Raw genomic sequence first — 14,193 nt, forward strand, 5'->3', positions numbered from 1 at the left:
GCTGAGGCAAGAGAATCGCTTAAGCCCAGGAGTTGGAGGTTGCTGTGAGCTATGTGAGGCCATGGCACTCTACTGAGGGCCATAAAGTGAGACTCTGTCTCTACAAAAAAAAAAAAAAAAAAGAGTTGAAGGATCTCTATAATAAGAATTATGAAACTCAAAGAAAAGAAATAGCAAAGATATTAACAAATGGAACAGCAGACCGTGTTCTTGGCTGGGAAGAATCAACACTATTAAAATGTCTATACAACCCAAAGCAATCTACAGATTTGATGCACTCTTCATTACAACACCAACATCATACTTTGAAGAACTGGGAAAAAATAATTCTTCATTTTGTATAGGACCAGAAAAACACCCCATATAGCCAAGGCAATTCTTAGTAATAAAAGCAAAACTTGAAGCATCATTCTACCAGACTTTTGGCTATAATACAAGTCCACAATGATGAAAACAGCATAGTATTGGCACAAAAAATAGAGACATAGACATTTGGAACCAAATAGAAAAGCAAGAGATGAAACCAGTCTCTCGTAGCCACCTGATATTTGATACTCGACAAAAGCATACACTGGGGAAAAAAATCCCCATTCAATAAATGGTACTGGGAGAATTGGAAAACTACATGTAAAAGACTGAAACTTAACCCATACTTTTCACCACTTACAAAAATTGACTCAAGGTAGACAAAAGATTGAAATCTAAAGCACGAAATGATTAAAAAAAAAAAAAAAACCCTAGAAGAAAGTGTGGGAAAAACTCTTGAGGATGTTGGCTTCGGGAAAGATTTTATGAAGAAGACTTCTGTGGCAATTGCAACAAAAACAAAAATAAATGAATGGGACTAGTTAAACTGTAAAGCTTCTGCACAGCTAAGCACACAACAATCAAAGCAAGTACACAATCTTCAGAATGGGAAGAGATATCTACATGTTATGAATCTGAAAAAGTGTTGATAAATAGAATCTATAGAGAACTCTAATCAATAAAATACCAGCAAACAATTCCATCTATCACTGGACAAGAGACATGAACAGAACCTTTTCTGAGGAAGGGAGATGAATGGCTAACAAACATACGTAAAATGCTTATCATCCCTAATCATCAGAGAAATGCAAATCAAAACCACTCTGAGATATCACCTAACCCCAATAAGATCAGCTTACATCACAAAATCCCAAAGTTGCACATGCTAGCATGGGTGTGAAGAGAGAGGATCGATCACTCTTACACTGTTGGTGGGACTAAAAATAAGTATAGCCTCTTTGGAAAGAAATATGGAGAATCCTCAAAGAACTCAAATTATATCTCCGATTTGACCCCACAATCCCACTTCAAAGACAGAAGAAAAAAAATCTTTTTATCATCAGTACATATGCACTAGATTGTTTATCACAGCTCAATTTACAATCACCAAAATGTAGACACAGTCTAGATGCCCATCAATTTGCCAATAGATTAACAAACTGTGGTATATTTATACCATGGAATACTACTCAGCCACAAAAAGATGGAGACTTTGTATCTTTAGTACTAACCTGGATAGAGTTGAAACATATTCTTCTTTTTTTTTTTTTTTTTTTTGTGGTTTTTGGCCAAGGCTGGGTTTGAACCCACCACCTCCAGCATATGGGACTGGCGCCCTATCCCTTTGAGCCACAGGTGCCGCATTCTTCCTAGTAAAGTATCACAAGAATGGAAAAGCAAGTATCCAGAGCAAAAAATAGCTAGGCGTTGTGGCAGGCGCCTGTGGTCCTGGCTGCTCGGGAGGCTGAGGCAAGTGAATTGCCTAAGCCCAGGAGTTGGAGATTGCTGTCAGCTGTGACACCACAGCACTCTACCGAGGGTGATGAGAGACTCCCGTCCAGAAGGAGAGTTAAAGGATAGAAATTTGGCAAGTAACCTGGTGGATTAGAGCTGCACCAAGAGAGAAGGTTGAAGGATGCACATCGACCCCGCTGATGCGAGCTGCGACCCCAAGGATACAAACAAAATGTACAAAATCCATCACCAAGCAGACAGGAGTTCCCTCCGCCATGAGAATGGCTCGGAGTGCCCCACAAAAAAACAAGCAGAGTTCAAAGCTCCTCCCACTATACTTCACGGGAGAGACCCTCTAAAAACTGGACCTACCTCCCCTAATAGGCTGCCATGGCGCTCTCCTGCCAGGCATAAAAGTGTATAAAAGTGTATATATTCTCTACCTGCAATTCTGAGCTCCCAGCACTCCACTCCACTCTCACCCTGAGGTCTGGAGGCCTGTTCCCCAGGAGTTCAGATTCCTGGGTGATTTCTTGAGGGGTGTGGACAGGACCTGGATGCAGCTGCTCAGTGCTGATTCTGCGGCACAGGAGTAAGGAGAGGATGGTCCGCTGAGAGGGAACCACTCTGGAACAGCAGTGCCCTGAGGCGCAGAACAGCAGCCGTTTTTGGCAACAATAGGGCTCACCCCCAGATATTCCGAAGTAACACCCCCTGTCTCTCTGGGCAACCAGCGGAGGCCTGGCATCTTCTCAGGTGGCAACCACCATGGAACAGATCTGGGATGGAAACGCAGACCCCATGAGTAAAGGGTTTGCCTGAGGCTGTACCGCCTGGGTGGAACGCGGGGACTAGAAAATGCATGCAGAGAGCTGGGAGATTCCCAGGGTGGGGCTGACCCAGAAGACCACTTTACTGAGCCTAAGACACACCCGGCCCCCAGGGGACCATCAGCTTAAACAAAGGAGGGAAGGCAGAGGCTGGATCTGACAGGTAACCGTGCTGCGAATACAAACAGCTGGGACTGTACAGCAGCACAGACAGGGCCAGAGTCACAGGTTCTGGGAACTCAAAACAGTTTCTCTTCTGCAGGGGAATTTAGCAGGGACAGAAACAAATTCACACAAAGTTATTCTGTTCTGTCAGTAACATCAATCAGGGGCGGGGCTTGGAACTGAGTAAACACCCCCCCAGGCTCCATCAAGCGCCTGAAGTTGTCATGCTTCACCTCCCCCTGCTGGATAGAGGCAGAGAACAGCAGCCTGGCTGAGCAGATATAGATTTCCTTGTTATTCAGGCAGGTACAAACCCCTGGAGTATCTGCTCATTGGAGGCAACTGGGTCACAGCCCTATGGTGTTATCAGTGACAGAGGTGCAAGGTGGGAAAGAAGGCATCAACCTTCCCAAACTAATCTATTTGTTGCGTGGGTCCTCCTGACTTCAGGGAGCACCGGAACAAGTCATATTTGAGTTGTCACCAGACCCCTGCAATCTAGTTGCCAGAGACCTTTTAAACTCTACCACCTGAGACAGGTGGTGACTGACACAATTGATTTGGACCTTTTGAACTGAGCCAATCGCCCGAGGATATCCAAGTGGTGCCCTGGGTGTGTGGTAGTAGGAAGATTTGGTTTTCCTTTTCCAATTGTTACCTTTGGAAGGTGGGGTGACTTCATTGCTGGTATTTCTCCACAGCTGAGACTTCAACCCAGAGTAACTGTTTCACTAGGGTCAGACAGAGACCAGCTGAAAACAAGACAGAGCCACTTAGCCCTACCACACCAAACAGGTCCCCCATTTCTCAGCCGTAGCACTGTACAGGTCCTCGACAAAGCTCCAGGGGAAAAGTCAAACGGTATAAAATAATCATGGGGCAGAATCAGCAGAAAAACTCTGGTAACATGAATAACCAAAATAGATCAACCCCCTCCCCAAGGAAAGATATGGCAGATGTAATTGAAGGTCCCATTCATAAACAGCTGGCCAAGATGTCAGAAATTGAATTCAGAATTTGGATTGCAAGCAAGATTAATAGAATGGAGGAAAATATAGAATTAGAAATTTGAGGAGCAATTCAGAAGTCGGAATTAGAAATTCAAGGAGAAATTCAAAAGTTGTCTCAAGAATTCAACAAATTTAAAGACAAAACCACCAAAGATTTTGATGCACTGAAGCAAGAATTTGCAGCCCTCAAAGATCTAAAAAATACAGTAAAATCCCTCAGTAACAGAGTGGAGCAAGCAGAAGAAAGGATTTTTGACATTGAAGACAAAGCTTTTGAACACTCCCAAACTTTCAAAGAGGAAGAAAAATGGAGAACAAAAATGGATCATTCTCCCAGAGAGCTGTGGGATAATTCGAAGAAGGCTAATATCCACCTCATCGGAATCCCTGAAAGTGATGAAGTGGTTTCGCAAGGCACAAAGGCCCTTCTCCATGAAATTATGAAGGAGAATTTTCCAGACAAGAGAAAATTCTGCCAAGAGATTCTGAAATTCAGATAGCAGACAGTTTCAGAACCCCAGCACAATTCAACCCAAACAAGACATCCCCCAGGTATATCATAATTAACTTCACTAAAGTTAATATGAAGGAGAAAATTCTGAAAGCAGCCAGACAGAAGAAAGCCATTACCTACAAAGGGAAGAATATTAGAATGACTACAGATCTCTCTGCTGAAACTTTTCAAGCCAGAAGAGGTGGTCATTGACTTTTAATCTCCTAAAACAAAATAACTTTCAACCTTGGATCCTGTATCCAGCTAAACTGAGTTTCATTTATGATGGAGAAATTACATACTTTAATGACATTCATATGTTGAAGAAATTTGCCATAACCAAACCAGCTCTTCAGGATATTCTCAGACTTATCCTCCATAATGACCAGCCCAATCGTCTACCACAAAAGAAAACTCACTCAGAAACTTTTGATCAAACTCCAACTTCCACAGTGGTGAAAGGATTAAAAGTGTCCATTGGAATTTCGAAAAACTCAATACCCAAAATTTTACCAGACTTATCAATATTCTCCATTAATGTGAACAGCTTAAACTGTCCTCTAAAGAGGCACAGGTGGCCTGACTGGATACAAAAACTCAGGTCAGATATTTGCTGCATACAAGATCACATCTTACCTTAAAATATAAATATAGATTCAGGGTGAAAGGATGGTCCTCCATATTTCAGGCAAATGGTAATCAGAAAAAAGCAGGTGTTGCAATTCTATTTGCAGACACAATAGGCTTTAAACCAACAAAACTAAGGAAGGATAAGAATGGTCACTTCATATTTGTTAAGGGTAATACTCAATATGATAAAATTTCAATTATTAATATTTATGCACCCAACCAGAATGTGCCGCAATTTATAAGAGAAATCTAACAGACATGAGCAACTTGATTTCCTCCAGCTCCATAATAGTCAGAGATTTCAACATTCCTTGGCAGTGTTGGATAGATCCTCCCATAAGAATCTGAGCAAAGAAATTTTAGATTTAAACCTAACCATACAACATGGGTGGATTTTAGCAGACATCTACAGAACATTTCATCCCAACAAAACTGAATACACATATTTCTCATCAGACATCTACAGAACATTTCATCATAACAAAACTGAATACACATACTTCTCATCAGCCCATGGAACATACTAAATCGGTCACATCTTAGGTCACAAGTCTAACCTCAGTAAATTTAAAGGAATAGAAATTATTCCTTGCATCTTCTTGGACTACCATGCAATAAAAGTTGAACTCAGTAACAATAGGAATCTGCATACTCATACAAAAACATGGAAGTTAAATAACCTTATGCTGAAGGATAGCTGGGTCAGAGATGAGATTAAGAAGGAAATTGCCAAATTTTTGGAAGAAAATGACAATGAAAACATGAATTATCAAAACCTCTGGGATACTGCAAAGGCAGTCCTAAGAGGGAAATTTATAGCACTGCAAGCCTTCCTCAAGAGAACGGAAAGAGAGGAAGTTAACAACTTAATGGGACATCTCAAGCAACTGGAAAAGGAAGAATATTCCAACCCCAAACCCAGTAGAAGAAAAGAAATAAGCAAAGTTAGAGCAGAATTAAATGAAATTGAAAACAAAAGAATTGTACAACAGATCAATAAATCAAAAAGTTGGTTTTTTGAAAAGGTCAATAAAATAGATAAACCTTTGGCTAACCTAACCAGGAAAAAAAGAGTAAAAATCTCTAATTTCATCAATCAGAAATGACAAAGACGAAATAACAACAGACTCCTCAGAAATTCAGAAAATCCCTAATGAATATTACAAGAAACTTTATTCTCAGAATATGAAAATCTGAAGGAAATTGACCAATACTTGGAAGCACATCACCTTCCAAGACTTAGCCAGAATCAAGTGGAAATGTTGAAAAGGCCAATATCAAGTTCTGAAATAGCATCAACCATACGAAATCTCCCGAAAAAGAAAAGCCCGGGACCAGATGGCTTCACATCAGAATTCTACCAAACCTTTAAAGAGGAACTAGTACCTATATTACTCAACCTGTTCCAAAATATAGAAAAAGAAGGAAGACTACCCAACACGTTCTATGAAGCAAATATCACCATGATCCCCAAACCAGGAAAAGACCCAACAAGAAAAGAAAATTATAGACCATTATCACTAATGAATATAGATGCAAAAATATCCAACAAGATCCTAACAAACAGAATCCAGCAACACATCAAACAAATTACACATCATGACCAAGTCGGTTTTATCCCAGGGTCTCAAGGCTGGTTCAATATACGTAAATCTATAAGTATAATTGAGCACATAAACAAACTAAAAAACAAAGATCATATGATTTGCTCAATTGATGCAGAAAAAGCTTTTGATAATATCCAGCATCCCTTCATGATCAGAACACTTAAGAAAATTGGTATAGAAGGGACATTTCTTAAACTGATAGAGGTCATCAACAGCAAACCCACAGCCAATATCATATTGAATGGAGTTAAACTGAAATCATTTCCACTCAGATCAGGAATGAGACAAGGCTGCCCATTGTCTCCACTGCTCTTTAACATTGTAATGAAAGTTTTGGCCATCGCAATTAAGGAAGAAAATTTGATCAAGGGTATCCAGACAGGGTCAGAAGAGATCTTCGCTTCTTCGCAGATAATATGATTGCATATCTGGAAAACACCAGGGATTCTACCACAAAACTCTTAGAAGTGATCAAGGAATACAGCAGCGTCTCAGGTTACAAAATCGACATTCATAAATCGGTAGCCTTTATATATACCAACAATAGTCAAGCTGAAAAAACAGTTAAGGACCCTATTCCATTCACAGTAGTGCCAAAGAAGATGAAATATTTGGGAGTTTATCTAACAAAGGACATGAAATATCTCTATAAAGAGAACTATGAAACTCTAAGAAAAGAAATAGCAGAAAATGTTAACAAATGGAAAAACATACCATGCTCATGGCTAGGAAGAATCAACATTGTTAAAATGTCCATACTACCCAAAGCAATATACAATTTTAATGCAATCCCTGTTAAAGCTCCACTGTCATACTTTAAAGATCTTGAAAAAAAAATACTTCGTTTTATATGGAATCAGAAAAAAACTCGAATAACCAAGACATTACTCAGAAATAAAAATAAAGCAGGAGGAATCACGCTACCAGACCTCAGACTATACCCTAAATCGATAGTGATCAAAACAGCATGGTACTGGCACAAAAACAGAGAGGTAGATGTATGGAACAGAATAGAGAACCAAGAGACTAACACAGCTACTTACTGTTATTTGATCTTTGACAAGCCAATTAAAAACATTCAGTGGGGAAAAGATTCCCTATTTAACAAATGGTGCTGGGTGAACTGGCTGGCAACCTGTAGAAGACTGAAACTGGACCCACACTTTTCACCATTAACTAAGATAGACTCTGACTGGATTAAAGATTTAAACTTAAGACATGAAACTATAAAAATACTAGAAGAGAGTGCAGGGAAAACCCTTGAAGAAATCGGTCTGGGAGAGTATTTAGAGGAGGACCCCCTGGGCAATTGAAGCAGCTTCAAAAATACACTACTGGGACCTGATCAAACTCAAAAGCTTCTGCACAGCCAAGAACACAGTAAGTAAAGCAAGCAGACAGCCCTCAGAATGGGAGAAGATATTTGTAGGTTATGTGTCCAACAAAGGTTTAATAACCAGAATCCACAGAGAACCCAAACGTACAAGCAAGAAAAGAACAAGTGATCCCATCGCAGGCTGGGCAAGCAACTTGAAGAGAAACTTCTCTGAAGAAGACAGGTGCATGGCTTACAAACATATGAAAAAATGCTTATCATCTTTAATCATCACAGAAATGCAAATCAAAACTACTTTGAGATATCATCTAACTCCAGTAAGATGAGCCCGTATCACAAAATCCCAAGACCAGAGATGTTGGCGTGAACATGGAGAAAAGGGAACACTTCAACACTGCTGGTGGGAATGCATATTAATACATTACTTTTGGAAAGATGTTTGGAGAACACTTAGAGATCTAAAAATAGATCTACCATTCAATCCTATATTTCCTCCACTAGGTATGTACCCAGAAGACTAAAAATCACATTATAACAAAGATATTTGTACCATAATGTTTATTGCAGCCCAATTCGTAATTGCTAAGTCATGGAAAAAGCCCAAGTGCCCATCAATCCACGAATGGATTAATAAATTGTGGTATATGTACACCATGGAATATTATGCAGCCTTAAAGAAAAATGGGGACTTTACCTCTTTCACGTTTACATGGATGGAGCTGGAACATATTCTTCTTCATAAAGTATCTCAAGAATGGAAGAAAAAGTATCCAATGTACTCGGCCCTACTATGAAACTAATTTTTGGCTTTCGCATGAAAGCTATAAGCCAGTTATAACCTAAGAATAGGGGGGAGGGGGAGAGGGAGGGGAGGGAGTGGGGAAAGATGGGCGGAGGGAGGGTGATTGGTGGGATTGCACCTGCAGTGCAAGTTATAAGGGTACATGTGAAACTTAGTAAATGTAGAATATAAATGTCTGAACACAATAACTAAGAAAATGCCAGGATGGCTATGTTAACCAGTGTGATGAAAATGTGTCAAACAGTCTATATAACCTGTGTATGGTGCCCCATGATCGCATAAGGTACACAGCTATGATTTAATAAAAAAAAAAAGCTAGTATCCAATGTACTCAATACTAATATGAAGCCAGTAGATGATCCAATACACACCCATATAAGAGAACTCAATTCAGTTGAAGTTGTGGGGAAAGGGAATGAGGGAAGGAGAGAGGAGAAGGGACAGGGATTTGTGTGCTCCCAGTTAGTGGGCACAATATAAGGGTCTATGGCACACCTCTTGGGTACAGGACACAAAACTACCTAACGAATGCAAACATTGTAACCTAGTTGTTTGTAACCTCACATTAACCTGAAAGTTTAAAAAAAAAAAAAAAAGAGGGAGAGAGGAACAAGGGCCATCAGGGCATTGGAAGAATGTTATTAATCCTTGTTTGTCTTAGTCAGTTCAGGCTGCTATAACAGAATATCATAAACTGGGTGACCTAAATAACAGAAATTCATTTCTCACAGTTCTGGAGACTAGAAGGTCCAAGATCAAGGCAATGTCAGATCCAGTGTCTGGTGCAGGCACACTTTCTGGTTTGTAGATGGTGGTCTTCTCACATGGCAGAGAGAACAGCAATCTCTGATCTCTTCATCCCTTCATATGGGCACTAATCCTATCCATAAGTGCTCTACCATCATGACCTAATTACCGGTCAAAGGTCCTACACCTCCAAATACTACCGCATGGGGAATTTGGACTTCAACAAATGAACTGGGGGAGCAGTGACATAAACATTCAATCCATAGCATTACTGAAATAAGAAATCCTAAAATTTAAGCTGGATATGGAAAGAAGTTAAGAAAAGAGAAAATTGGGTGGCACCTGTGGCTCAAGGGGTAGGGCGCCGGTCCCATATGCCGGAGGTGGCGGGTTCAAACCCAGCCCCGGCCAAAAACCAAAAAAAAAAAAAAAAGAAAAGAGAAAATTAATAGATTAGAGAAGGTATGTACATACGGAAGGAAACAGAGGCCTCTGTGCCATCAGAAACCTCCTAGAGATGGACCAGTCAAATGAAGAATCAGGAAGGGAGAAAGATTGAAGTCAGAGCATGGGCTACTTGAATAGCTGACTTTTAAGTTTGTGTTCTTATAAGTTTTTAATGGGCTGAATTGTGCCCTTCCAATTCATATGTTTAAGTCCTAACCCCCCGCACTTCAGAATGTGACTGCATTTGGTGACAGGGCCTTACAAGAGATAATTATTTTAAAATATTGTTGTTAGGACATGCCCCACATGTATGTGTTAGTACAGTAGGCCTAGTTGCTTATATTGGCCACCTTTGTATGTTGACCTGTTTGTTACAGTCCCTTGAGTGGTCAAGTTGCAGCGTGTCTATTGTGTAGCCACCCCTGCTAAAGTTTGGTTACTATTTGCATGGAATGTCTTTTTCTCATATCCATACTTTTAACCAAGTTGGGTCTTTTTTTTTTTTAATTTATTCAGCCTCTCTGTGTTTTTAGATTGGGCAGTTCGATCAATTTACATTTAAAGTATTTATTGATAGGTGAGGATTTATTATTGCCATTTTGTTTATTATTTCCTTATAAGTTTTTGTTTGTTTTTTCATCTCTAGCTTTATGTTTTGCCATTTTAAGCAGTGAAGATTAAGTTCAAAAGCATAATGCATGAAACAGTGAAGAACAAAGAGGACACTGAGGAAGTAGATTTAAGAGACATTTAAGATGCATAATTGATGGGACCTCATGAACCACTGAAGGAGAAGGTGGTTATAGGTATAAAAAAGACTAATAATTCTCAAGGTTATGGTTTTGGTGACAAGGAGCATGCAGGAGAAAGAACATGTCTTAGAGAAACTGTAATGTAATTCATTTAGACAGCTCAAAGTTATCCCCAGAAAATAAAAAAATGACCAAGTTCCGTCAATTCTATACTCTAAATATCTCATCTGCACAGTCTTTCACCCTCTGGTCTTATCTTATCTGGAAGGCAATTTCCCAGTAGAATCCACCTGGCTGTGGTCTAGCTCCCTTGTATATACTCTACACTGCTACCAAAGTGATCGTGGTAGCGACCATCGCAGGAAGAATGGTTCTGTATGCCTAGCGGATACAACCTTATTGGAAACACCCCAGAGCTTAATGCTTTCGGACAGGAATGAGATCTGTAATTGAGCAGGTAAGGGCTAAGACTTATTGTTATTTGGATAATTGTGGTCTGCGGCATATCAGTTACACAGATTAATTTACTTTTACTTCAGTAATAATTATTGAAAAATATTAGAAACAAGTGCTTGCAGGCAGCAATGCCTGAAATGACTTTCAAATTATGCTGGATGTTTGTCCCCTCAAAAATCTCATGCTGAAATTTTATCCCCAGAATTGGAGGTGGGGCCTAATAACAGGTGCCTGAGTCATGGAGGAGGATCCCTCATGAATAGATCGATGCCCTCCAGAGAGGAATGGCAGTGGGGTAGGGTAAGTTCTTACTCTTAGTTTCTGCAAGAGCCAGTTGTCAAAAAGAGCCTGGCACCCCTCCCTTCTCTGTCTTGCCCCATCTCACTATGTGATCTCTGTAAATGCTGGCTCTCCATCACCTCCTAGCATAAATGGAAGCAGCCCTAAGCCCTCAGCAGATGCAGATGCTGTTGCCATGTTTCTTCTACAGCCTGCAGAACTATGAGCCAAACGAACACCTTTTATTTATAAGTTTCTCAGCCTCAGGTATTTACAGGCTGTCCTTTACAGCAACACAAACAAATTAAGATATCTACTTTTAATTTTTAAACTTATTTTTAAATAATTATAGATTGACAGGAAGTTGAAAAGATAGGCTAAAGAGTATGTGCCCTTCCCCCAGTCTCTACCATTGCTTACAACCTATGCAACTACACTAAAACCAGGAAATCAACATGAATAGAGAATGTGTGTATAGTTCTGAGTCATTTTTTCACGTATGTAGATTCATGTAACCATCATGACAATGAAGATTAAAAAACTATCTCATTGCTGCAAAGATCTTCAAGCTACCTCTTTGTAATCACAACTACTCCCCTGCTACCCACCATTCCTAACCCTTAACAAGTGTTGGTTTGTTTTTTTGATTTTGTGTCTAAGGAAATGACTGAAGGATGCACATATATTGTACCTTGTAATAAAAGCATTCTTGGGCGGCACCTGTGGCTCAGTGAGTAGGGTGCCGGCTCCAAATACCGAGGGTGGTGAGTTCAAACCCGGCCCTGGCTGAACTGCAACCAAAAAATAGCTGGGCGTTGTGGCGGGCGCCTGTAGTCCCGGCTACTTGGGAGGCTGAGGCAAGGGAATCACTTAAGCCCAGGAGTTGGAGGTTGCTGTGAGCTGTGTGAGGCCATGGCACTCTACCGAGGGCCATAAAGTGAGACTCTGTCTCTACAAAAAATAAAAAATAAATAAAAGCATTCTTATTTCCTCACAGAGCTTCTTTTGCAGCTATCATTCCCTTCACCTACCCACTTGCGCTCACCTCCTGTCTACCTGCCTACAACCTGCCAATTCTTCAAAATTAAGGTGTGATAATACAAAATAATAACCAATTTTAACTTCTTCCTTTCTTGATAGTTTCTAAATTCTGCTCTAAATTCTGTACAACTGATATTTTAGTTACCAATTACCTTGTGAAACTCTTTATTGTTCAGATAATGAGTTATTTAACTTTTGTAATGTATGTATTTTTTTCTCCTTGAGGAAGAGACTATTTTACACTGTTTATTGAATCTACCACAGTGGCTATGAAGACAATGAGCATTTGTTGATTAATATTTCTTTATTTTATTATTATTATTATTATTTTTAGAGACAGAGTCTCACTTTGTCACTCTCGGTAGAGTGCTGTGGCATCACAGCTCACAGCAACCTCCAGCTCTTGGTCTTAGGCGATTCTCTTGCCTCAGCCTCCCTAGTAGCTGGGACTACAGGCACCCTCCACAACACTTGGCTATTTTTTTGTTGCAGTTTGGCCAGGGCCGGGTTTGAACCTGCCACCCTAGATATATTGGGCCGGCGCCCTGCTCACTGAGCCAGAGGCGCCACCCATGTTGATTAATTTTTAAAAGAATTTTTTTCTAGATAATACTAATATATTTGTACCCTTTCTTTAGAAGAACTTAAAGCAGAATACAAATATTACCTCAGTAATCCTGATGGCTCTTGTAGGCATTAATCAGAATTATGACCCTAGCACCTAATATACCACATGGTTTAAACAGTCAATCAATATTTGTATGACTGAATTATCCTGTGCTTACAGTTAGTAAAATTGTATATACTCAATGAGATTAGTAATTAATACTGAGTTACTAATTATTAGGAAAAAAATCAATGGAAAATCAGAAGAAAAAATATAGGTACAGGTGCATTGGGTGCAGAAGAGAAGTAGAGATTCAGACCTTGGTATTAAGGTTCTGATTCTCAGAGAGACTGATCCAGGTCAAAGAATTTTGACATGCTGTATTTCTGGCCAAAAGTCACCACTGTTGAAGCAAAGTCTGATTTTAATATATAAACCAGCATTTTGAGAGGGCATCATGGTCACCTAATTAAAGCATGGAAGAGAAAGGAGGCGGTGAGGAGAGTGTGGAGCTCCTAAGTTGTGCTTGACCGACCAAGCTGAGTAACAGTCAGCTGGGCTTGCTGGTGCTGCACTAAAGGACCCAAGAGTGGGGTTAATAATTCCACCTACTAGTCTCTATCTATAATACAAGATCAATTCTCTATAATACAAGATCACTTCCCTACATACTGATTGGGATTTAAGCATGAAGATAATAATGACTTACATGAGCGATTGTAGACCACAGTAACTGACAAACAGGTCCAGGAGTATTAATATAACCAATTGGCTTATAATCCTTTTCTATGTTGAAGAAGAAGACAGTGTTATCTTTACTCTAGGAAAAAAAGAGACACACCCATAAAAGGTATATTATTATGAAATCTTTTCCATAGATCACAAAAAAGCATTTAATAGTATACAGTATATGTACCATATACTTATATCTGCAATGGTCAAATACTCCAGGTTATTTTGGGAGAATTTTTATTTCAAATATCTGCTTCGGGGCAGCACCTGTGGCTCAAAGGAGTAGGGTTCTGGCCCCATATGCCAGAGGTGGTGGGTTCAAACCCAGCCCCGGCCAAAAACTGCAAAAAAAAAAAAAAAAAAAAGCCACGTGTTCAAGTACAAAGTTCTGAAAATATGATCAACATACTTGAATATAACATTAATTTACCTATTAATGCATGAAGAATTTACACAATTTTTGTCTTCATGTGTGACAATCTGCATGAAAATATACCC

General features: G+C 39.7%; 1 protein-coding gene across 1 annotated transcript in view; it reads right to left on the reverse strand.

Moving 5' to 3' along the window:
• Window positions 1-14,193, reverse strand: part of CFAP44 (cilia and flagella associated protein 44) — a 139,594-nt gene that overhangs the window by 85,210 nt on the left and 40,191 nt on the right. The window contains exon 15 of the mRNA XM_053565814.1: window positions 13,673-13,783. Within this exon, the coding sequence (XP_053421789.1) occupies window positions 13,673-13,783 (111 nt within the window). The remainder of the gene's footprint in view (window positions 1-13,672; window positions 13,784-14,193) is intronic.

Source organism: Nycticebus coucang, chromosome 16, assembly GCF_027406575.1.
Source record: "Nycticebus coucang isolate mNycCou1 chromosome 16, mNycCou1.pri, whole genome shotgun sequence".
Classification (NCBI taxonomy): Eukaryota; Metazoa; Chordata; class Mammalia; order Primates; family Lorisidae; genus Nycticebus; species Nycticebus coucang.